The following is a 25,182-nucleotide window of genomic DNA, read 5'->3' on the forward strand; positions in this document are numbered from 1 at the left end:
AGGCGTTGGCGAAATGACCCTGCCTTCCCTTGCGTTGTACGTCAACCCTTCGGCCAATCGGGTTAGGCGGGGGAAATGTCAACGCTTGCCGGAAGTTCAGCCGGAAAAGGCGGTCATAAATCCGTGGGCGGCGAATACGAAACGTCATTCAAAGTTTGACACAAGTTAGGGAGGGCCGAATGTTGCTCAGTGCCAAAGGAAGTGCGAAAGGGAGAGAAACGAAACCGGGGGGGGGGAGGAGCTAGGCCAGACTGTTCCATTCGATATTATGCCGGGGGAGAGGCACTGTCCCATGCGGGAGATACTGGGGGAGACCAGACTTTTCAAGGGGCAGGGAAAACAAGAAACTGGACGGTTCCATGATGAATTTTTTAAAGGGGTGGACCAGGAAGAAGCTCTGAATAGAACGATCCACTAGGAAGAGCGGGGAGGGGGAAGAAAGCAAGCAATGGGTGTGTGTTTCTGGGTGAAAGGAAGTTTGTTTATATGCATTGGTTGAACAATTATTTATTACTCATTTTTTCCCCCATGGAAGAATCACCCACTCCATAAGCCTTTTGTCTGAATGAGATTTGGAAGCTTCCGCGCTCCTTAAAATCTGTCAAGCTTTGAATGACGTTTCGTATTCCCCGCCCACGGATTTATGACCGCCTTTTCCGGCTGAACTTCCGGCAAGCGTTGACATTTCCCCCGCCTAACCCGATTGGCCGAAGGGTTGACGTACAACGCAAGGGAAGGCAGGGTCATTTCGCCAACGCCTCACACAAAACGGTAGCCAATCGCCTTGGGAACTTGCTAAAGCCGATGAGCTGATTGGGTAGACGTCTTCCAGACCCTTTCCGCTTTGGCCATTCGTCCTGTCCGGCGTCCCTTGACGGGACCAATCAGAACCCGGCGGAAGGCGAGGAGGCGGGCCAAGACATTGGAGGAGGAGGTGAACTTTAGTTGCCGCCGCTGCCGCCATTTTGTGCTGAGGGCTGTTGCCGAGGTTGGTGAGAGGCCGGGCGGGCGGCGGAGGAAGCGGGCGGCGGGGGAAGGTGCGGGCTGGAGGGACTATACCTGCGGAGGCCTGCATGCAGAACGGAGGCCTTGGCTTTCCGCCTCGACTAACTGAGATATTTTCTGATCTTGATACTGAGGGCGCCCATAGAATAGAAACACGCCCACAGCCACAGACTCCACCCAGGCAGGGCCTTTGCTCGTACAAAGCTCTGCCTGGTATATTACACACATACACATATACATTCTATCAGGCTGCATCTCTCCCTCTCCCCCACCCTCCCCCCACACCACACACATCATGCTCATACAAAGTTCTGGTAAACCACACACACAGACACACACACACGCACACACACACACACACAGTATCTGTCGGTCCGAACGTGTATATCTATCTATCTATCTATCTATCTATCTATCTATCTATCTATCTATCTAATCTCTATCTATCTATCTATCTATCTATCATCTATCTATATATCCCTCTATCTCATTTTTCTATCTACCTACCTACCTACCTACCTACCTACCTACCTACCTATCTATCTATCTATCTAATCTCTATCTACCTACCTACCTACCTACCTATCTATCTATCTATCTATCATCTATCTATATATCCCTCTATCTCATTTTTCTATCTATCTACCTACCTACCTACCTACCTACCTATCTATCTAATCTCTATCTATCTATCTATCTATCTACCTACCTACCTACCTACCTATCTATCTATCTATCTAATCTCTATCTATCTATCTATCTATCATCTATCTATATATCCCTCTATCTCATTTTTCTATCTATCTACCTACCTACCTACCTACCTACCTATCTATCTATCTAATCTCTATCTATCTATCTACCTACCTACCTACCTACCTACCTATCTATCTATCTAATCTCTATCTATCTATCTATCTATCTATCTATCTATCTATCATCTATCTATATATCTATCCCTCTATCTCATTTTTCTATCTATCTATCTATCTATCTATCTATCTCTATCTCATCTATCTATATCGATCTACCTATCAATCTAACTAGATAGATACATAAATACATACACAGACATGTCCTCGTACTACTTGTACAAAGTTCTGCTGGTATATTACACATATACATAGTATGGATAGATAGGCAGACAGACATAGAGATTGAAAGATAGATATATTTGATAGATGAGATAGGTAGGTAGTTAGGTATATGATCAATAGATGGTAGAAGATAGATGATAGATGATAGACAAATAGATGATAGATAGAGGAGATAGAAAGAAACATACACACACATACACACATTACGCACATCATGGTCTCTGCTGTTCTGCTGATATATTACACACACACACACACTTATAAATGCTATAGACACATATACATAAACACACACACACCCTCCAGTTACAGAACAACCTCTGTATTTTACCTGTATTTTCCTGTTATCTCCTGCTACATGTTCATAAGAGCTTTCTGGACAATTTAGGATTCTGATTGCATAATGTGCTAATTCAAAAGGTGCCTTTTTCACACACTGTTTTTTGAATAGTAGTGGCAGCTTCTTCCACAGAGTTAGGATCACTTAAAATCAGTTCTTAAGAGGCCAATGAGTAAAAGTTAATTGACTTCGATCAAAATAATCTCTTGGACTTTTTTCCTCCTGCTGCTGAATTGCCCATTGCTCTTCGGTTTTGGTTGTTCAGAGCCAACTCACCCTTTCTTCTTTTGCTCCCCGGCTCAGCTCCAGCCGCCATGGTGAAACTTTTCATCGGCAACCTTCCCCGGGAAGCCACCGAGCAGGAGATCCGTGCCCTTTTCGAGCAGTACGGCCGCATCTTGGAGTGTGACATCATCAAGAATTATGGGTTTGTGCACATTGAGGACAAGATGGCCGCTGAGGATGCCATCCGCAACCTGCACCACTACAAGCTGCACGGCGTCTGCATCAACGTGGAAGCCAGCAAAAACAAGAGCAAGGCTTCCACCAAGCTGCACGTGGGCAACATCAGCACCAGCTGCACGAACCTGGAGCTGCGGTCCAAGTTTGAGGAATACGGCCCCGTACTTGAGTGCGATATCGTGAAAGATTATGCCTTTGTGCACATGGAAAGAGCTGAGGATGCCGTCGAGGCCATCAGAGGCCTCGACAACACGGAATTCCAAGGTGGGAAGTGGGGCTAAGGTGGGGCGTGGAAGCTGGAAGGCCGCCAAAGTTTTCCCCCCTTCTGGCTTTCCTCCCCAAGAGGAGGTTATTTTCAGAGCTCCCAAGGGGCCACTGCTGGTAATGTTTTTCCGCTGGTTCACTTCCATCCAGTGTTGGAGATCTGATGCCAGCTACAGGTAGTCCTTCACTTACAATAATTCAATTAGTGATGGTTCAAAGTTACAGCAGCCCTGAAAAGAGTGACTTATGACTGTTTTTCACACTTAATGACCATGGAAACATCTCCATAGTCACGTGATCCAAATTCAGAGAGCAATAGCACTTAGACTTATATATTGCTTCACAGTGCTTTATGGCCGTCTCTAAACATTTAACCGAGTCAGCCTCTTCACACACACACACCTCCAACCATCTGGGTCCTCCTCATTTTACTGACCTCGTGAGGATGGAAGGCTGAGTCAACCTTGAGCCGGTCAGAATCGAACTGCTGGCAGTCAGCAGAATTAGCGTGCTCTACTGCATTGTAACCACCGTGCCACTGGCAATTGAGTCATATTATGATGGTTGCAGTGTTTCGGGTTCATGTGATCACCTTTGGGACCTGACAAACAAAGTCATGGGGAAGCCAGATTCATTTAACAACTAGCTTAACAGCTGCAGTGATTCGCTTAACAGCTGTGTCAAGGAAGGTTTTAAAATGGGACAACGTTCCCTTAACAAATGTTTCACTTAGCAACAAAAATATTGGGTTCAATTTTGTTTAAGATTTGACTTGCTGCTTGTTAGAAAGGAGATACAGTTTCGTCCAAATTGGGACTGAAAAACAAGGCCAGGAATAATTGTGTATGAGAGTTTTGAGGCTCATGAGATTAATAATCTTTCTCTTTACTACGGTAATATTCATTGAATGCTTAAAGGACTGCTGTTAAGACAATGAAAGCCACAGTAAATTATATAAATGCTGTATCAGTGGATGCAGCAAATATATTAGAAAAAGACTACTTAAAATTCAAAGGCTTTCCCCTTCGTCATTAGAGCAGAAAAGATAAAGGACTTCTTTATTGGCCCCTTTTGAAAGGACTTTTAGAACAAGCAACACCACAGGGATTGTCTATACTTTTGTTGATTTAATTGATAATATGCAGAGTGGTTGATCCAAGTTGTTTCAATTGGTGGTTGGCTTCATGTGATGCTTGGCTTTGGGTTATTTTGAGCAGAGTTTATCGAGTAAACCATAGTTGCCTGGACCTGCGCGGGATGCCAAGCTAATGGCTAGCTTCAGACAACCTAGTCTGAATGTCAGGCTCAGGAAATCAAGAGTCCAGGCAGTTCAATTGAATATATAGGTTTTATTGCACGCTAAAGCTCTCTACAAGAATCTGAGTTAGTAAAGGTCAAAGCAAGTTGGCGGTAGATAAGAGTCAACAGAATTCAAGGCGGGCTGGCCTTAGATCTCTTGTGGGAGTGAAGGGACTCGAGACTGATGACATGTCTGACCCCTCCTTTGGGCTCAGCCTGGTCATCTCCCATACTGGCTTAGAAACAAGGCAATTGGCAGGTGAGATATTGAAGGATATCAATCAGTCAGTTTCTCGGGGCCTCTGACAAGAGGCGTAGATCTTGATCCTAGTCATCTCCTTTTCTTCCCTGCTTCATTTCCTGTCTGTTCATTAATAAATGTGTGGAAAGGCTTCCATGCTTCTTATTTTCCCACAGCCTTTGTACTCCTATATGGTCTTCCCTGTAGCCAACATTACACAGCCTTCTCCATCCCGGTCCCTCAGCCGCCCTTCTCTCTCTCTCTCTCTCTCCCATTGCTTTCGGATTGACCATCCGCCTTGCTGTGATTTGATGCCGCCTTTCCTTCTTCCCGCTGCCAATAGCACAGGGGTGAAATTCAGCAGGTTCTGACAGGTTCTGGAGAACCGGTAGCGGAAATTTTGAGTAGTTCGGAGAACCAGCAAATACCACCATTGGCTGACCCCAGAGTGGGGTGGGAATGGGGATTTTGCAGTATCCTTCCCCTGCCACGCCCACCAAGCCAAAGTTAACTTCTTTTTTTATTTCTATCTGAGAAGTTGCAGAATTGAAACCATTTTCTGCCCAGGTTGTTAACCATTAGTTGAGGGACCTAATAGGATTGGGGTCAGCTACTGTGTTTCCCCGAAAAATACAACCTATTCAGAATGTAAGTCCTAGCTTGATATTTACACGTGTGCCCAATATAAGCCCTACCATCAAAATAAGCCCTAATTAAAACCCTGCACACTCCAGGGTACAAATGTAATAATTAAGCTAGGGTGGAGTGGAGCTGCCCTATTACTTACGTTCAGAGAGTTGTAGCCAGGTGTTGCACACCTCAGCTCTTGTTCCCAGAAGGCCTCTGATAGCGAAAAAGAGGCCAGGGATGATGCACACGAGTAAGGTGAGTCAGTTGACAACATCCCCACCCACCTCTGATAATAAAACCTGGTGCCTTTTTTGGTGGCGAAAAAGAAATAAGACAGGGTCCTATTTTGGGGAAAACACAGTATTGGAAATCCACAACAAAGTTCAGTGCAAATGCCTTAAAACAAAACACACTTTGGCTGTATTTTAGGAGAAATCCCATCCCTCTCTGATATGTTTAATTGAGGTGGAAATTGTAGGTGATGCACAGTGGCAAGTTTGTTAATGTTTCCTACTGGTTAGCAGAAATATGATTATTCCAATGATTTTTATCCTTTGGTTTTCTGTTCATTTACTTGGAAGATTCTTGAGTATAGTTTGATAAAAGTGTGGTCAGGAGGAGGATTGGAGGCAGTCTAGAAATGGGCTTGAGGCTTGTTCGTTGGGCATTATTTTGCAAAATTGATTCAGTGAATTTATATGGCCACCCCTCTGAGTGGTGCAATGGCCTAGAGGTGAAGACACTCACTTCCGACTCAGAAGGTTGATAGTTCAATCCTAGGCAGCAACAGATGTTTCTCTGTCAGGACGCAAAGAGTAAAATATCTGCTGTGATCTTAGGAGTCAGGAAGGGCATCCGGACAGTAAAGGCTTGGCTCCATTCCACTCTGATAAACGGGATTACAGAGTCATAAAAAGGAGGGGGGAAAGTCCACTCCACTAAAAATTCCCTTTGTATGACCCTGTAATCCCTTTATTGAGCTAAAATTGACATGTCAAGAAAATCCTCAAAGCGATAACAATAAAAACATAGCATTCTGTTATGATGTATTAAGGATCGGAACAATTAAGGGAAATGCTTGCTTGGTCTAGCTAGTGCATTAATAATATGTATCTTTCTACTAATCGCATTTTATGAAGTCCCCCTGATTTGGTTCAGACCAGTATCAAATACAGATAGTCCTCAACATAGGACAGTTTGTTTAGTGACTGTTCAAAGTTATTGAAATGTGATCTATGACCGGTTTTCACCCTTATACGATGGTTGCAGCATCCCCTTGGTCATGAGGTCCAAATTCAGATGCTTGGGAACTGACTCCCCATTTCTGCAGTCTCTTGGGGTCACACAATCGCCTTTCGTGACTTTCTGACAAGGAAAGTGAAAGGGGAAACCAGATTCACTTAGCAGCTGTGCAATTAATTTAACAACAGCAGTGATTCCCTTAACCAATGTGGCAAGGAAAGTCGTAAAATGGGGCAAAACTCAATAAATTTCTCACTTAGCAACAGGAATTTTGGGCTCAATTTGTGGTCGTAAATTGAGGATTACCTGTATGCGCTCTTGTTGAATTTCAGAACCGTGAAACAATAGTATTGGCATTAAAAAGAATTCTTTTAATGATCCAGAATGGAGTCTGATTGTCTAGATGTCTGAAATAGATGGAGAAAGTGATAGGAGTGGTGTTAGGTTTTTCTCTCTTTCCTTGGTCTCTTGATTTCAAGAATGGATGAAGAAAGCACAGGCCACTGGCAGGGACCTGGACTGGTGTTGTGTTTGTAGTTCCTTACCTCAGGAGCATTAAGTGCTTAAGGGCCGTTCCACAGAATAAAGGGATCTGAATCCGATCCACATCAGCCTGCAAACAGTAAGGGCAGGGCACAGCCATACCTCCTGAAGAGTCAAACTGGAGAAGGAAGAACAGATCCTGCTGTGTCAGTGGGAAATAAATCTCAAAATGGCTTAGCTTCAGTATAAGAACCATTCCTTTAAAATTCAGCAAATCTGCAAATTCAGCAAATCTGAATTTTGGAGTTCCTAGAAAACAAAGGCAGTTGCATGACCCCCATAGGTGTCTCGGAAGTAAATCATATTTCACAATTTTGTCCGCAAAATTCTCGGGTTTTGATTTGAATTCACTTCTCTGCTTTGCGTGCCTGACAAAAGATTTCCGGGTCTCCGTGGCCAGCATCAAATTGGGGAGACGAATGAAACATACCTTACAAGAGAGTAGAATCGGTTTCTCGCTACCGAAATGCTTCCATTTCCTGAGTAATTCGCTGGTCGCTCTGGAGCAGAAGAGGCACTGGGTCCTCGAACAGCTGCTGGCTTCCCTTTGTGACCCACTAAGGCATCAGTGGGTGATTTCGTGATTTGTTATTTTTATAATATAAAAATAATTCTGAGGTGCTGTGCTTTTGCTTTGAATTGTCTTTAACAAATCTTTATAGCTGCCCTTCTTGCGTCTGTTTCTTCAAGGCAAACGAATGCGCGTGCAGTTGTCCACCAGCCGTCTCAGGACCGCGCCCGGGATGGGAGAGAAGAGCGGCTGCTACCGGTGTGGGAAGGAGGGTCACTGGTCTAAAGAGTGCCCGGTAGACCGCACGGGGCAAGCGGCTGAGTTGACCGAACCTTATAGCGAGCAATACGGAATGGTGCGCACCCCGTACCCTACAGGCTACGGGGAGTCCATGTATTACGATGACCCCTATGGAATGGTGGATTACTATAAACGATATCGCGCGAGAAACGCTGCGGCCTATGGGGCCTCTGCATACGACACTTATGCGGAGCACACCATGGCCCAGTATTCCCAGTACGCCCAGTACTCGCAAGCCACAGCCATGGCCAGTCGCCTCTCTACCTCCTTAGACCCCTACGAGAGGCCCCTGATGCCAAGCTCGGGATCTGCTGCGGTAGCCGTCGCTGCTGTGGCCGCGACGTCCTCCTTTTACACCCGGGATAGAAGCCCTCTGCGTCGCTCGGCCGCTGCGGCCTCTACTGCTGGAGACGTGTACGGATACGAGCGCGTTCAGCTGTCTCCCGTCTCACGATCCTCCCTCTACGATGTCCAGCGTTTCGGGCGGGATGCAGGCGCGGACAGGTTGCGATACTCCGCGTATTGAGTCTCGAGGTGAGCGCGTTTTTTTCATGAGTAATTTGGAGGAGGAGAAGGAGGGGGATGGCACATCGGTGTGTCGCTGCTGGTGAGACGGGGGATATTGGCCTGCGGCTGGCGGAGGTTTCAGAGGATACCTGCCGGTATCTGCAGCCCTTAAGCTGTAGCAGCCGAGGAACGGAGCAGGCTGCTTGGTGGGGGGAGACGAAAGCGAGAGGGGGGCTACCCCAGAAGGGGGCAAAAAACTTCAATTAGGAACATCACCTTGCTAAGCATGATTCTGCAGTCTTCCAAAATGAAAGTGGTTCAGAGAGTCCCAGGGATAAGTTGGCTCCCCAACCCACATGCCATGTGCAGGACATCTCAATTTGCTTCTGCTGCAAAGGACTTACTTCTAGGAACCACCACCCTGTGGCCATTTCAGAGTTCCCCGGAATATTTGTTCCTCCTTTGTTACAGTCGGATTGAGGGAGGTCTTGCCCGAGAACAGTGGAATCCGCTGTCTTATTCCTAAAACCTGGCTAAGTTTGTCCTGTTGTTGTTTTTCCTCCTTCCTCTTCTGTTTCTCATATATTGCACTCTGCTTCCAGGACTGTAGGTGCCTCATTCCTTCCTCCTTGCCTGTTTCCCACTATCCACCCTAAACCTTGAAATTAAGGGCGCAGCGGCTGCCCCCTGGCCAACAGACAATGGGATGGCTTTTATCCAAAGCTGCTTGGAAATTGAAGAGCCAGTTTGGATTACACAAGGTGCCCCAGTTTGTAGTCTCTTGAACCCCACCCAGGTCCGAGAGAAGTTCCGTTTTGACTTCCTTGGTGGCCCTGCAGAAACTGCCTGCCAATTGATTTCGCCACTGTGGCTCATGGTTGCCAGCAACCAGCCCCCTTCTGCGAATATGCCCTAATTCTTCAATTAGGATGCTTGTGGGCCCCAGCAGAGATTCTGGTGGAGGAATTCCTTTGGTTGATGCTGCTGTGATTGCTGTGTTTTTGTCCTCTCCTTAAGCCTGTGATTTATTTTTACTGGGTGACACCCCTCACCCCCAAGGTTGAATCCTCCTGAAAGACAAACATTGTTTTCTTTCTCCAAATGGTTCACAATTTCTGTTCCCTTCTTTTTTTAAAAAAATAGAGAAACGTTCTAGTTCTTCTCCTTCCTTGAGAAATTCTTAGCTGCACTTTCTTCCGGGTGTTGCGGAGCCTTTCACGTAAGAGGCAACTGGAGCAATTTTGCCCATCCTTCCGATGACCAAGCAACAGAGGTCGAATAGGAAATCTTTATTGGCCGCCCTTTCCCAACAGTTCCAAAGAGTGGATTCCTTTCCCTGCAGTGTTTAAATTGCAGCATTTTCACTGGCTTTTCTCTCACTGCCCCCTAATGTCCCTCCCCCTGAGAAGAGCCATCATTTGACTGACATTCATAAGAAAATGTGATTTTGTGGACTGAGAGAATTGGGGAAAGATGAGTAGCCAGTGTTGAATATCCCACTGGTTCCCTTTGACCAGAGGAATGATTAAAGGTTTTGTAATTCTTGTGTAATTTTGGTGAAAAATTAAGTTACCCAGGATTACAGGTAATCCTCGATTTACCGCCATTCATTTAATGACCATTCAGAGGTACGACAGCACTGAGAATTGTCACTTGGGCCCTTCCTAGAAAGCTGCTGACAGGTAGAATCAAGGGGGAAGCCGGGTTAGTTTGACGGTCACATGTTTTAACAAACGTCGTGAAACGGGACAGGGCTCACTTAGCGACTTGCCTAGCTTGGCCCCGGAGAGGTTGGGACTGAATTGTGGTCGCTCATCCGAGGACTACCAGCAATCCAGCCTTCACAGGGACGGTCGTTCACGACGTCGGAAAACGGCTGCTGGTGTGGCAAACAAGATCCCTAGCCTTCTGACCCAATGGATCCCAGCCTTAGATCTGTCCCAACGTGTGGCCACCATCTACCTTTCCGAAGACCGTAGAAGCATCTACCAAAGGAGGGGACATTCCCACTCTGAGGCTTGCCAATAAAATGGGGCGATACTTGTCTCTTAATGTCTGTTTTGAAACGTTTCATTTTGAGCTTGAAAATAACATCTTCCTGCCCTGCCCCTCCTCCTGAAGGCGGCCCGTAGCCCCAGGAGGAAGAGGAGGAGGAGATCCTTCCAGAACGGGCGCAAAAAAAGCGGTTAATATTCTGACAATCCCCCCCCCCCAATCAAATACACTCCCCCCCCCCCCCTGAGTTAATGCTCAGAGGCCGGGATCTCCAACCTTGGCCTTTCACTGGCTGGGGAATTCTGGGCGTTGAAGCCCCCAAGTCTGGAAAGCTGCCGAGGTTGGAAGACCCCCTGCTCTAAGGCCCGTGGGGTGGGCTCAGCCACAGAAGTGCCTCTTTCCCCCTTTCCTTTTTCTAGGCAGCCCCCAGCACTGAGCCTGCAAATGAACTGTCTCTTTTATTTTGCAGGTAGGCTATTTGAGGGCTGGACATCGGGCTCCTGCGGTGCTTTCACGTCCCAGCTATGCCAGGCTTCACGATGTGTCGATTTTTGTGTTTAGCATGGTCTCACTAATGGACATTCTGTGTCTCTGCGAAGCTTAGTGACAACTAACGGTCCCCGTTCTCTTTTTTCAAAGGAAAAAAATCAAAACAACCACACAAGAGTTCCCCCCCCCACTCCCAAAAAAAGCATCATTGAAAGAGGGGGAGGGGAAGGCTGTAGGAACTGGGGGGAGAAGGTTGTTTCTATCTGGGCTTTGTTCAAGCTCTGTCTAAGCCTGGACTTCGAGCATAGACAGAGGGACCCGCAGGATAAACCAGAGACAGATATGTGGCCTTCCAAGGCCAACTTCGGGCCAATTCGTTCCTGTTCGATTTGCAATCTCTCCTCCCCTGTGCAGGCTCGATTTTGGAATTAAAGAATTCTAGCTGATCCAATTCCTTTTTTTTATTATTATTATGAGATGTCGTATTCAGTAGCTGCCTGCGTTTGGACTGTAGAAAGCTTTCCTTTTTGCTATGGATATTATTAACCTGTGACTTTTTGTTCTTTTGAAGTTGACATTTCTCTCCTTTTTTTCTCCCTCCCTTCTCCAATAAAATAAAACATTTGTAACAGATCTTGAAAGTGTCTGCGTTGTGCAATTCGGATTTGGAAGGACGGACTGTCGCCTATTATCAGCACGCTTTGCAATTTTGCATCCCAGTAGAATGGGCTGCCAAGAAGCCAGAAGCTCAAAAGTGTTTATTTTCCTGGGTTAGGATTCATTTCCATCCAGAATTAGGCTTTTTCGAGGCTTTTTTAAGGCAGGGAAAGAATGTAAGCTCTTATTTCATATTTCAAACTGCACAAACTAGATTTGAGTTCTTGATTTTTGTCCCTCAGTTTCTGCACGTGTGGAGATTTCTCCAAAATGTCTATTTTCCAAGGGAAAAATCAGCTTAGCTTCAGTCATATTCAAGCGTTAAGAGGAGTATATCTCAATTTTGGCAATTTTAAGACGCGTGGACTTTAATTCCCAGAATTTCCCAGACAGCCATGCTGGCTGGGGAATTTTGGAAGTTGAAATCCATTCGTCTTAAACTTGCCAAGGTATTAGCTATGTTCGCTGCCTTGAGGTACTTATAAAATTAATAAATGTGGGCTATTAAATAAATACATGAGCACATTGCCAAATGAACTGGGATTAGCCAACAACCAGCCAAGTAACCAAGGTTACCACTGATCACAAGTTAACTGACCAATGCAACTATTGTGTCTTGCACTGACTCAATTCAGTGGTAGGGCAAACCCACTGCATCCCAAAAGCGAGACGGGGCAATGTGGATAGAGAAACAAAGCAAGGCTATGAGACCTGGCCCATCCAACATGGGTGTCTAAAAAGTAGCCACCATGAGAACCAGAAACATATTTTTAATGAAAGACGGAACTACTCAACAATTACAAATTATACTGGCAAAGAAAGCAAAGCTGACAAGCACCCAGCTGTCGTTTTGCTATTTTTCCTGAAGATATTTCGCAGGGTGTTGGCTTTGTCCCCCGTCTCACCTGCATTATCTCCAGCTCATCCTTGAACCTAAGGAAAAACTTCTTTGAGTTTTCCATCAACTTGATCTTAACTGACACTGCCTCCATTATTCTCAGCCTCCTAAATTCGGGAGGGGAGGGATAACGGAGGGCAGAATCGATGCAGGTGGAAAGGAGTGTGTTTCCAAAGCAACAGATAGTGGAGCCAATCTAAAAAAGAGGAGAAAGCCTCCCCGAGCTCCTGCTCTGGACCGCTTTCCTCAAAACCACAGCCCGACGCTCCTGCTGCAACCAATAAAGCATCTCCACTAGGTCCCTCTCCATCTTGACTTGGTATGGCCGACCTTTGAAAGTCACCGTGTCGTTGAAGGCGTCACTGATGTGTTTCAGAATCGCGCGGAGTTCTAAGTTGTACTGCTCCAACTCGAAACGCAAGTTGCTTCTGAATTTCGTCTCTTGCATCCTGGTGGCGTACGAGCCCGGCTCCTTGCTGAATAAGCGGTTGGGATCCGAAGCCGCCTGCTCAAACTCTTCTATCTCAGCCAGCAGGAGTTCCCGGTCCTGGATAAACTGGGCAGCGACCTCCCAGGAATTCAGCATGTCTGGAAGCAGTAAGTAATACTGGTTAGAGCTGTACTTGATGGCCATATCTATCCTTTCTCGTTCGGAGAAATGAAGGACGGTCCACAGTCTTTCCATTCTCCTCTGTAGAGCCTTGAAATCTTCAAACCTGTGGTCAATCGTAGAACTTCCCAGGCTCTCCAACCACGCGCTGCTGGCATTCCACAACCCAGTGTGGAATAGTTCTTTCTGTGACTGCAGCTCAGCAGCTTTTAGCTGCTGCCTCTTCACTTTCTGTCTCTTCACTTCTTCCTCGTTTAACAGACCCTGCATGTCTTTCTCCTTCCCCTCTTTATCGTCTTCGTCGGGGTTGTACAAATGAAATATGACCGGCAGATAGTCCACGTTGCTGCTGCTGATGAATTTCAAGTACTCGTCGATGTTAAATGTGGCTTTCCACCATTTGAGCCAGGAGGCATATTCTTTTGAAGCCAGCTTCTTCTTGGATAGATTTGGGGCTTGGGTTACATCCACCTCTAACTCTGGGACTAAGGGCCCAGCTGGGAGAATTTGACTCAGCTCTGTATTAACGATCTGCTCACATTTCCTCTTCGTCAGCGTCGAGGAAGCAAAGCAGGAGTCATGAGGCAGGAGAGTTGCAGGACACTGTATTAAGGATCCTTGGTCAAACTTCAGGTGGTCTTTAGGAATCGTATTCATCAGTTCCTTGTAGATCTCCTGGACCTCTTCTCCGGTAGAAAGATTTGCATCCAGCATCTTCATGGTAGCAGGACTTATCTCCCCCAGGAGGTGATTGTAGATTGGTAAAGCCCTCTCCGTCGTTACATTTTCGATATAGTGTCTTTCAGACACCTGCAAATCAGCTGTTTTTACCACCAGCCTGTCATGGATTCTGACATTCACCGTCGCTGCCTGAGGATGAGAAGCCGGGGCGGCGATAATGGTGTTTCTCCGCTTCCTCTCAAAGCTCTCTTCGTCGCGCAGGGACTTGAGAACTCTCTGCAAGTGCATCTGGTGATTCTCGTTGGCCTTGGTCCACGTCAATACTTTGATGAGGGGAGGGAGATCCAAATCCTCTTGCTCGTCTTTCCATGGAGACTTCTCCAAGATGGAGCCGCGGACCAGCCTCTTAAGGTCTTCAGCCAGGGCTGCTGGACCCTTTGGTTCGCCGCCTTTGGGGGATTCGGGGCAGCGGCAAAGCAGATCGGGGCTGATCCGGCGAGGGATCAAATGGATGCCGAGTTCATCGGCTAAAAGCCTCCCTACCCTCATATTGGGCAGTGACTGGGACTTGAGAAGGACGGAAGTCGCCGGGATAATCTGAGGCCTAGACCAAGCGCGTGAGGACACACGGGAATAAGGGGCGGTGACAGCCGCGACGGCCATTTGCTGCAGGAAATCCGCTTTCCTGGCGGTGGGTAGCTTCAACTGCTTGATTTTGCTCATGTCGAGCAAGGGTAAATCCTCCAGCTCTTTCACATCCTGGGCGATTTTTTCTTTCTCCGTCAGCGTATGGGGCCGGATGTATCTGATGAAGTAACAGATGGTGATGCCCAGGCGGTTGCCTAAGGAATGGGTGGTCATGGGGCCAAAAGGGCTGGAGGATTTGGTCGGTGACTCGGGCGGGTGGTCCGCCATCCTCTTCATCTCCCACACCAGGCGCTGGCGCACGTCCGTCACATTGAGGAACTTGGAGCAATCCAGGGCCAGCTGGGCCGAGAAGCGGATGAGGTTGGCACAGTCGGTGAAGATGCGCCGCAGCTGGCAGCACTGTATGAGGCCCAAATAGTGGTAGAAGAGATGCTGGGAGACCAGGCCGAGGTAGGTCAAGAGGTGCTGGTAGAGCTCCCGATTGGTGTCAGGGCTGAAGGCCGGGTCGTGCAGCAGGTGCTGGAGGTCCTTGTGGGCGTGCTTGACCTGGGTGAGGATGATGTCCCGGAAGGTCCGCAGGTGGTGAGGGTGGGCCTGGGCTTCCTGAGGCCCCGGCTGCAACCGGGCCTTCACCATCTGAATTAGGGCCGAGAGCGAGATGGGCACCGGCAGCTCCTCCTCGTCTTGCGGGCCCAGGGAAGAGCCGGACAGGCACGGCTTGAGTCGGGAAAAAGTGGTGGGGAAGAGCGAGAGTGGCGTCAGGATGCGCTTGTACTGCGCGCGCATCTGCTGTATCCACTTCCCCGTGTCCTCCAGCTGGTACAGCAGCCGCCCGGGCGGCGAGGTACTCGACGCCATGGCGGGACAAATACCAACCGCCGCTTAGGCCGCGTTTTCGGCGTCGCCTTGACAACCGAGCGGTCCAGTCCTTACAGCTGTCCGGCCGGAACGTTAAACCGTTGCGCCCTAGTTCCGCTCTCCACTGCGCATGTCCAAGCGGGGGGCGCGGCAGAGCTTCCCGGTTGGCTATGGCTGCGTGTCTCCTTCAAAGTGGTCCGGGTGGACCTTGTTTTTGTTTTAATTATTATTCTTATTCTTCTTGAAGACAAGATGGACGGAGCTCCTGAAAGGAGCGGAGGACTCCGCTGCATGGTAGGGGAAACTCTCCCGGGGTGGGGAGAATCGAACCGCTGCCTCTTCCTTCCCTGCCCGACGCTTTGCGCATGTCCGAAGAGGTTGAGGCGGGCGGGGGTCGTTTTGAAATGCAGGAGCTGCACCGGTTGAACTGACACCTGCTGTGTCATTCTTAGTTATGGCGGAGGAGGTGTGGTGCTTAAATCTGGCTAGGGGAAGAAGTATAGGCAGTCCTCGACTTAGAACACTTCGTTTAGTGACTACTCAAAGTTAGTGGCAGTGAAAAAAAGTTTTGAAAAGCAGGAGCAAAAGGGGGGGCAGCTACACCGGTTGAACTACTACTACTTGCTGGGTCATTCTTAGAAATGGCACCTTCTCCTGTGTGGGGGCTTAGATCTGAGGGGGGGGAGAAGTACAAGTAGTCCTCGATTTACAACGGTTCGTTTAGTGACCAAAGTTACAGTGGCACTGAAAAAATGACTGACTTATGACCGGGTTTGTTTTTTTTACATTTAACGACCGTTGCAGCATCGCCATCTGATCAAAATTCAAGAGGCTTTGGCAATGGACTCATATTTATGACGGCCGCAGCGTCCCGGGGGTCCTGCAATCCCCTTTTGTGACCTTCAAAGTCAACGGGGAAGGCAGATTCACTTTACGGCCGTGATAACAATTGAACAGCGGCAGTGATTCACTGAACAGCCGTGGCAAGGAAGGTCGCAAAGCATGGCGAAACTCACTTAACAAATGCCTTGCTTAGCGACATACATTTTGGTGTCAATCCTGGCAGTAAGCCATTGACATTGAGTCTTTATTGATTAGCCTTTGGGCCATATCAAAAGTGCAAAGTTCCAGAAACAAATCGTTACTAAGATTGGATAAAGGCAATTTAAAATGGAATTTGATAGAATACAATTTAAAATGGAATAAAATACAATTTAAAAGGGAATAAAATACAATTTAAAAGGGAATAAAATACAATTTAAAATGGAATAAAATACAATTTAAAATGGAATAAAATACAATTTAAAATGGAATAAAATACAATTTAAAATGGAATGGGAATAAAATACAGTCTAAAATGAAATTGGAGTAGAATACAATAAGATATAAATAAAATACGATAAAATTATATTTCGGTGTCATCCTTACTATCTACCACAATCAGTCCCACCTATGCAGATCTGAACCTACGCAATTGTTTACTTCCTCATCACTTGATTTTACTTACTAAAGGTTTAAGTCCTGTGCTGTGTTCAATGTTATTTTCTGATTCTGGCCACACAGAAGGTGAATTGTTTTGATATGGGAACCCCAATGGGTCATTTGTTTGGTATATAGACCAAGGTACCGGTCTCTTACCCCCTGGTTGTAAGTCGAGGACTTACCTGTATGTAGCAGGTAAAAGTATGGCCCCGGGGGGGGGGGAATGCATGACAAAAGACCCCTTCCAGGCGAACCTGATTTTAGATCAGAATTTTGGAATTAGGTCAGTGTTTCTCAATTTTGACAACTTGAAAGTGTGTGGACTTCAACTCCCAGAAGCGTTCCGCTATATGTGACAGGCGAGCCCATATTCAATGACTTTTATATTTTTCACAGACAGTTTTGTGTTACTTTTTTCCTTCTCTTGTTGCAGCTGGAGTTTGCTGTCGAGATGACTTGCCAAAATTGTGTAGAGGCTGTTCGGAAAACACTGCAGAAGACCCCAGGTGAGATCAACCTCAGAACTATCAACGCTTATTTTATTTTAAACCTCCCCTCCCCCCCCCCCGCTTAGTGATATTTATAAATAACTCAACGTATCCAACACACCTTCTCCCTCCTCCTGTTTTCCCCACAGCGACAATCCTGTGAGGTTGTGTTTTGCTGAGGGAGAGTGACTGGCCCCAAGACACAGCAGCCAGTTTTGTGTCTTAAGACAAGGCAGAACTCTCCGTCCCCTTGTGATTCGCCCAAAGTCACTAAACTGGTTTTCATACTTAAGATGGGATTAGGACTCCTAGTCACCTGGTATCTACGCAATTGTTTACTTCCTCATCACTTGATTTTACTTACTAAAAAGGTGTATTAGAAAGGCAATTCAGTTTTCGATCCAGTTTTCTGGCCGAGTAGGAGGGACTTGTTGTGGCCTGCCAGCGGCCGGCAGAGCTAGCAGCCGATTCAGACAGTGAGGAGGGTTGGGGAGGAACATGGGCCAGCCCTGGAGTCTGGGGAAGGCTCTGAGGAGGGCTCTGTGTCGGAGGCAGAGAGGAGGCCAGGGCCGTCTGACAGTTATCGGCTGCCTTCGGAGTCAGGCATCAGTGAGGCAGAAGAACAGCTGGAGCCTGTTCCCAGGGGTGCGCATGCGTAGAGCTGCCAGAAGAAAAGAAGAACCAGAAACAAGGGTCGACTCGTCACAGGTGGAAGATGAATGGCCCCTCCCAGAGGAAATAAAAGAGGAGCGAAAGGGGAGTCTCCTGCTTGAGCTGGGGTTGGACTAGATGGCCTACAAGGTCCCTTCCAACTCTCTTATTCTGTTTTTCATATTCTCCTGCTTGAGCTAGGATTGGACTAGATGATCTCCAAGGTCCCTTCCAACTCTGTTCATCTGAATCTGTTTTATCCTGAAGTAGCCACCACACCTGGAGACAGATTCGTCCAGATTTTCACCCTCCAGAAATCCACCCTGATGTTTTAAATGAGATCCAGGTCACCGCAAGGGCTTTTGCAAGCCTTACTTTCCGTTGTGATTCCTGTCACTTTGCAAGCTCTGAACTCGCGGCTTGGAATGGACCACACTCTGGCCCTTTGGTCAAGAGACAGTCCCTTTAGTTCTCGCGCTTCCCACTCTTTTGCTGCCGTGGTCAGTGGGGGAAAAAAATGGCCTGTCCAACTTCCCAAAATATTCATGAACTATCCAACTTTGTCGTCTTCTCCCCTAGAAGAATGAAATATTCTAGGAAATATTAAACAGGCAGAATATTATAGTTTTCCTGGATGAGAAATGGAGAAACGTGGTTTTTTTTAGAGGCAGGAAGCAGACTCACTTCCTCAACAGCCCACAGCAGATGTCCGGACTCAAGAGATAAAGAGATAGCTAGGTCTATTCATAAGCAAAAGCCCTCACCCAAGATCCAACACAGGTAGGATTCGCCCTCTACCCACCTAGCAACAGAACTCACCACCTGGCACCTGGGGAAATTACATCACCCAGCAAGGCTCAACCAAGCTCTCTGTTTCCTTACAGGCCTCCGCATAGTTGACATCCAGCTGGATTCGCAGACTGTCCTGGTGGAGACAAGCCTTGGTAGTGAGGAAGTCCAGAACCTTTTAGAAACTACAGGGCGTAAGGCTGTGCTGAAAGGAATGGGGAGTAATGTGCCAGGTGAATGCCAACACGATCTTCCACTTCCTTTTCCTGGTATAAATCCCCAGCAAAGTTTTAAATTGCTCTGCGATGTACAGAAGGGTTGGCTGAGGGGCTAAGATGTTGAGCTTGTCGATCAGAAAAGTCGGCAGTTCGGATCCCTAGCGCCGCGCGACGGAGTGAGCTCCCGTTACTTGTCCCAGCTTCCGACCTCCCTTTTTTCCCTCCAAGGATTGCTCGGCACTGCCGCCGTGGCCATGGTGTCGGGCCGCGGCCTGATCCAAGGCGTCGTGAGGTTCCTGCAACTCTCGCCGGAAAAGTGCCTTGTGGATGGCACGGTTGACGGCCTTCAGCCGGGGCTGCACGGCCTTCACGTCCATGAATTTGGCGATCTCAGCAGGACTTGTGAGAGGTGAGAGGCTCTAGAACAGGAGGGTCAAAACTCAAGGCCCACAGAGAGGTGGAGGTTGTTTCAGGGATTGTAAAAAGTTGGAGAGAACTTTGTTTTCCTGACCACCAAATCTCCCACTCTGGTTTTACCCTTTCTAAAAAACGTTTTTCATTTTTTAAAGAAATAGATCAAATCAGTGCGTGAACAGAGTGGCACCTGGGTGTCATACATTCTAATAAAAATAAAACTAATGAAATGAATTCTAATTATTACATTCCATCAGCATGTGTTTCTAGCAATAATACACATTTATATTAGATCATCGCCATTCAGTTATTCCATAGTTGTATCTTATTACTTTTATTATCTAGGGCATACATTAATATTCTCCCCTTCCCTTAAGAGCCGAGGTGGCGCAGTGGTTAGGGTGCAGTACTGCAGGCCACTTCTGCTGACTGTTATCTGCAGTTCAGCGGTTCAAATCTCACCGGCTCAAGGTTGACTCAGCCTTCCATCCTTCCGAGATGGGTGAAATGAGGACCCAGACTGTGGGGGCAATATGCTGACTCTGTAAACCGCTTAGAGAGGGCTGAAAGCCCTATGAAGCGGTATGTAAGTCTAACTGCTATTGCTATTGCTATTGCTATTCCCTGGTTTCTATCACTTATCCTAGCCGAGGTGGCGCAGTGGTTAGGGTGCAGTACTGCAGGCCACTTCAGCTGACTGCTAGCTGCAGTTCGGCGGTTCAAATCTCACCGGCTCAAGGTTGACTCAGCCTTCCATCCTTCCGAGGTGGGTGAAATGAGGACCCAGACTGTGGGGGTGATATGCTGATTCTGTAAACCACTTAGAGAGGGCTGAAAGCCCTATGAAGCGGTATATAAGTCTAACTGCTATTGCTATTTTAATAGCAGTTAAAAAGCTATTTCTGTCCATCCTAACTTCTAATCATGTCACTCACTTAAAAGGGGAAGAAAAAAAAAGGAAAGAGAGAGAGAGAGAGAGAAAAGGGAGAGCAAATACTCTGGTTTTATCTTAAACAGTTGTGGAGACCACTTCAACCCCAAAGGGGAATGCCACGGAGGCCCTCAGGATCTACACAGGGTGAGTTAGATCCACCGCTTGCCACTTTATTTTCCTTGCATTGATGTCTCTTCTTACCTCGTATGGACTTCCAGGTTTGCTGGCATGCGACAGGTTTTGGGGTGCACCAACTTTGGAGGTGTTTAAGAAGAGATTGGACAGCCGTTTGTCTGGGATGGTACAAGGTTTCCTGCTAGAGCAGGGGGCTGGTCTCTAGAACAGCAGTCGCCAACTGGCGATCAGCGAGAAAACTTTGGTGGTCCGCAGAAAAACGATTTGCATTTTTTATACTGCACTCAATCAAGGGTCCTCAAACTACGGCCCCTGGGACGGATATGTGCAATGGACGCTTGTGTTGCTGTAGAGAGTCTCCCCCTTTGGGGTCTTTTTGTGCAGGTCGGAGGGGGGTAAAAATTCCGACTTGGGGTCTACTTCAGCCTCCTGGTGGGGGGCTTTGGGCGAAGGCTGGAGGGAAGCGCCGCTGGTGGTGAAGAGCCAGAGGGCCTCGTTCCAGTGGGACTGCATCACGGCCTGGAACTGGCTGAACATCTCAGCCCACTGAGCCTCCAGGCGCCGGCACCTGGCCTTGCACTTCTGCAGGTCTTGGAAAGCCCATGCTCCTAGTCCTCAGTGAGGTGCCTCTGCTGAGCCTCCTTCTCGTCCAGATCCAATTTGAACTGGGCTTTTTTGCCAACTCTTTCTCCTGGGGCTGCTTAGCTCCAGCAATGGCTTCCTGTTGGGGGCCCTAAGGAGCCCAGGCGGGCAAGCAAGGAGTAGCTGGGAGGGGCAAGTAAAGACTGGCGAGGCGCCCCTTGATGTGAGTGACATCGAGTTGGCCACCCCCACCCAGTCACATGACCATCTAGCCACGCCCACCCAACCGGCCATTAAGCAGATCATATTAGTGGTCTGCGGGATTTAAAATTGTGAGTTTAGGGGTTCCCCGAAAGGTTGGTGAGCCCTGCTCTAGAAGACCTCCAAGGTCCCTTCCAACTCGGTTATTCTGCTGCGCTGTTCATTGTGACTGTTAAGTTGAGGACTGAACTGTTTTTCAGCATGTAGGTGACCTTGGGAACATCTTGGCCACTGCTGACGGCAGAGCATCCTTTCAGATGGAAGATCCTCAGCTGAAGGTGAGTCGCTCCGGAGCAAAGAAGCCGTCCAGCAAATGGGTGGAATGAAAGAACTCACTGGGGCAACTGATCAGGTCGGGTGGGTTATCAGCAGAGGGTTATATTTTTTTTCTCCCTCTTTTTGCCCAAGCTGGAAGCTGTTCATTCTCACAGTTTCTAGACCAGTTTATGCATGAAACGTGGCTGGGTGACTTTGGACCAATCAGCAGGAGACTGTGAGTTCTATCCCCTCCAAAGAATAGGGATAAGTATAGGGATTGGATGGGATGGAATTATAGAAAAGAATAGAATGTCTATAAAAATAAAATAGAAGAGGAGAGAATATAAAATATAGACAGTAGAGTAGAATAGAATAGGAGAATAAAAATAGGATAGAATATAAATAGAACAATAGAATTATGGAACAGAATCAGAATAGAATAGAATTATAAAATAGAATAGAATGTCTATAAAAATAAAATAGAAGAGGAGAGAATATAAAATATAGACAGTAGAGTAGAATAGAATAGGAGAATAAAAATAGGATATGATATAAATAGAACAGAATAGAATAGAATTATAGAATAGAATGTCTATAAATATAAAATAGGAGAATATAAAATATAGCGAAGAGAATAGAATAGAATTACAACAGAATAGAATTATAGAATAGAATGTCTATAAAAATAAAATAGAAGAGAATATAAAATATAGCGAAGAGAATAGAATAGAATTATAGAATAGAATGTCTATAAAGATAGAACAGAATATAAAATATAGCGAAGAGAATAGAATTAGAACAGAATAGAATAGAATTAGAATAGAATTATAGAATAGAATGTCTATAAATATAAAATAGAAGAGAATATAAAATATAGCGAAGAGAATAGAATAGAATTACAACAGAATAGAATTATAGAATAGAATGTCTATAAAAATAAAATAGGAGAATATAAAATATAGCAAAGAGAATAGAATAGAATTAGAACAGAATAGAATAGAATTATAGAATAGAATGTCTATAAAAATAAAATAGAAGAGAATATAAAATATAGCGAAGAGAATAGAATAGAATTATAGAATAGAATGTCTATAAAAGTAGAACAGAATATAAAATATAGCGAAGAGAATAGAATTAGAACAGAATAGAATAGAATTAGAATAGAATTATAGAATAGAATGTCTATAAAAATAAAATAGAATAGAATATAAAATATAGTGAAGAGAATAGAATAGAATTACAACAGAATAGAATTATAGAATAGAATGTCTATAAAAATAAAATAGAAGAGAATATAAAATATAGCAAATAGAATAGAATAGAATGTCTATAAAAATAAAATAGAAGAGAAGAGAATATGAAATGTAGAGAATGGAATGGAATAGATGGGGGTAGAATAGGGAATAGCAAGTAGCGAATGGAGAATAGAGAATGGAACGGAATGTGTAGTGGGTCACCCAAGGAATTTATCTCCGGTGCGTAAGATCTCAGTGCATGAACCACCAGCCTGGAAGTTCTGCAGAACGTGACTTCCCACCCTTTCAAGCATCCTCCTGCCTCGACAGTCACGTGATCATGATTTACGCCCTCGACCACCATCATCCATTGATAACCCTTGCTGTCTCCCGCGGTCACATGAGCGCCAGTCCCAACTTTCTTCCCTGCCGGCTTCTGGCAAGGCAAGTCAACGGGAAGCCAGCACGGAAGATGGCCATCCGCGTTACGGTGATGTCTTACTTAATGACCACATCACTTGCTTAAAGACCAGGGTCATAAAATTGGGCAGGATCCCACGATGCCTCCCTTAGCCACTTCGCCGCCAAATGACAAATCTTTGATCCCTTTCATGGTCATAAATCAAGGACTTCCCGTACAAATACCTGTTGGACCGTCGGGGAACAAGGTTGGGTCCACTCACGGCTCTTGTCTTCTTCCCCTCCTTAGGTGGACGATATAATCGGCCGCTCCTTGGTGATCGACGAAGGGGAGGACGACTTGGGACGCGGGAATCACCCTCTGTCCAAAATCTCTGGAAATTCCGGGGAGAGGTGAGGAATCCGGACCAGATTTATTTTTTCCCCCTCGAAGACAAGGGTTTTCTGAGGGTCTGTGAGGAAGCAGGAAGAATCCACAGATTAGGATCTGCTGTTTGCACGTGTAGCTGGTCCTCGATTTACGACCGTTCATTTAGTGACTCTTCGAAGTTACTGTTCGAAGTTGCAACAGCGCTGAAAAAAAGTGACTTACGACCGTTTTACACACTTACAACCATCGGTCACGTGATCAAAATTCAGGCGCTTGGCAACAGCCTCATACTTACGACGATCGTAAGTCAGTTCGATCCTGACTGAATCAACCTTCCACCCTTCCGAGGTCGGTAAAATGAGGACCGGGTCAAGATGACGACTCTGTAAGATGCTTACGAGAGGGCTATAAAGCACCGTGAAGCGGGATATAAAGTTAAGTGCTGCTGCTAAGTGCAAAAGAAGGGTGGGCCATGGTGGCACAGCGTCAGAATGCCGTATTGCAGGCTAACTCTGCCCACTGCCAGCAGTTCGATCCTGATCAGCCTTCCATCCTTCCAAAGAGGGTCATATGAGGGCCTGGATTGTTGGGGGCAAGTGGCTGACTCTCTAAACCGCTTAGAGAGGGCTGGAAAAGCACCGTGAAGCAGGATATAAGTCTAATTCCTATTGCTATTCCAACTCTGTTATTCTGTCACTCATTCTAAACCAGCTTTCTGTCCAGATAAAAGGTTATTTTTGCACGGGGGGGGGGGGGGGAGACAACTTGACTTCTCTCTCTCTTTCTCTCTCCCAATTTTTTTTAATTTTTATTGTTTTCTTTGCAGAGTGGCCTGTGGAATCATTGCTCGCTCATCCGGCCTCTTCCAGAATCCCAAGAAAATATGTACCTGCAGCGGAATGACCCTTTGGGAAGAGCGGGAAAGGTCAGCCAAGAGGCTAGGCCAGGCCGCTCCCGAACAACCCACTCCGCATCTGTAGGACGCTGACCTCCACTGCCCCTCCCTTCGCTCTGGAGTTTGCAGGGGGAGGGGGGGGTTCACCAATTCTCTGAAGGTGGGGAGATCTCACTTGGTCTTCTGTAATGACCCCAATAAGGCAGGTTCGTGCGGGCGTGGGTGTGTTTGCCTGTCTGGAGAGAGGCACAAACATACATAATTGGCTTTTGCTGGCAAGGGTGAAAATATCCGTGGCACGACAAAACCGCGCTCGACTAAAGCGCGCCCGATTAAACCGCGTCGCTGACGTCATCAGCAGGGCGACAACAGCGAGCGTGGAGAAAAAAGGGCGCTTTAAATAGCGCTTTAAAAGCAAGCCGATTCAAGTTAAGGTAAGGGTTAGGTTTAGGGCTAGGTTTAGGGTTAGGTTAAGGGTTAGGGTTAGGTTTAGGGTTAGGTTAAGGGTTAGGATTAGGTTTAGCGTTAGGTTAAGGGTTAGGTTTAGGTTTAGGGTTAGGTTAAGGGTTAGGTTTAGGATTAGGTTTAGGGGGGTTAGGTTTAGGTTTAGGAGTTAATTTTAGCTTTAGCGTTCACAGCGTGCTTTTTTCTCCGCGCTGTTGTCGCGCTGTGATGACGTCAGCTATGCGGTTTCGTCAAGCGCGCTTTAGTCGAACGCGGTTTTGTGGTGGAACCAAAATATCATCTCTGAACCTGACAGATTTTTCCCTTCA

General features: G+C 46.6%; 3 protein-coding genes across 4 annotated transcripts; 2 read left to right on the forward strand and 1 right to left on the reverse strand.

The window, feature by feature from the left end:
- Positions 1–883: 883 nt before the first annotated feature.
- On the forward strand, positions 884–11,558 carry LOC116519883 (RNA-binding protein 4B-like). 2 transcript variants are annotated; one of them, XM_032233983.1, is made up of 4 exons: positions 884–988; positions 2,746–3,168; positions 7,814–8,468; positions 10,906–10,992. In XM_032233983.1, exons 2-3 carry the CDS (start codon positions 2,757–2,759, stop codon positions 8,458–8,460), a joined length of 1,059 nt encoding a protein of 352 aa, XP_032089874.1. In that variant the 5' UTR covers positions 884–988; positions 2,746–2,756; the 3' UTR covers positions 8,461–8,468; positions 10,906–10,992. The 2 variants fall into 2 exon arrangements, with proteins under 2 accessions (XP_032089874.1, XP_032089875.1); XM_032233984.1 differs by lacking the exon at positions 7,814–8,468 and having other exon boundaries at positions 10,906–11,558.
- Positions 11,559–12,335: 777 nt separating this feature from the next.
- CCDC87 (coiled-coil domain containing 87) lies at positions 12,336–15,295 on the reverse strand. The gene has a single exon (XM_032233979.1). It carries the CDS (start codon positions 15,275–15,277, stop codon positions 12,677–12,679), a length of 2,601 nt encoding a protein of 866 aa, XP_032089870.1. The 5' UTR covers positions 15,278–15,295; the 3' UTR covers positions 12,336–12,676.
- Positions 15,296–15,398: 103 nt separating this feature from the next.
- On the forward strand, positions 15,399–24,771 carry CCS (copper chaperone for superoxide dismutase). The gene is made up of 8 exons (XM_032233985.1): positions 15,399–15,571; positions 17,193–17,265; positions 18,783–18,920; positions 19,134–19,314; positions 20,337–20,397; positions 21,432–21,509; positions 23,434–23,537; positions 24,341–24,771. Exons 1-8 carry the CDS (start codon positions 15,530–15,532, stop codon positions 24,492–24,494), a joined length of 831 nt encoding a protein of 276 aa, XP_032089876.1. The 5' UTR covers positions 15,399–15,529; the 3' UTR covers positions 24,495–24,771.
- The last annotated feature ends 411 nt before the right edge of the window (positions 24,772–25,182 follow it).

The sequence above is a fragment of the Thamnophis elegans genome, chromosome 17 (assembly GCF_009769535.1).
Source record: "Thamnophis elegans isolate rThaEle1 chromosome 17, rThaEle1.pri, whole genome shotgun sequence".
NCBI lineage: Eukaryota > Metazoa > Chordata > Lepidosauria > Squamata > Colubridae > Thamnophis > Thamnophis elegans.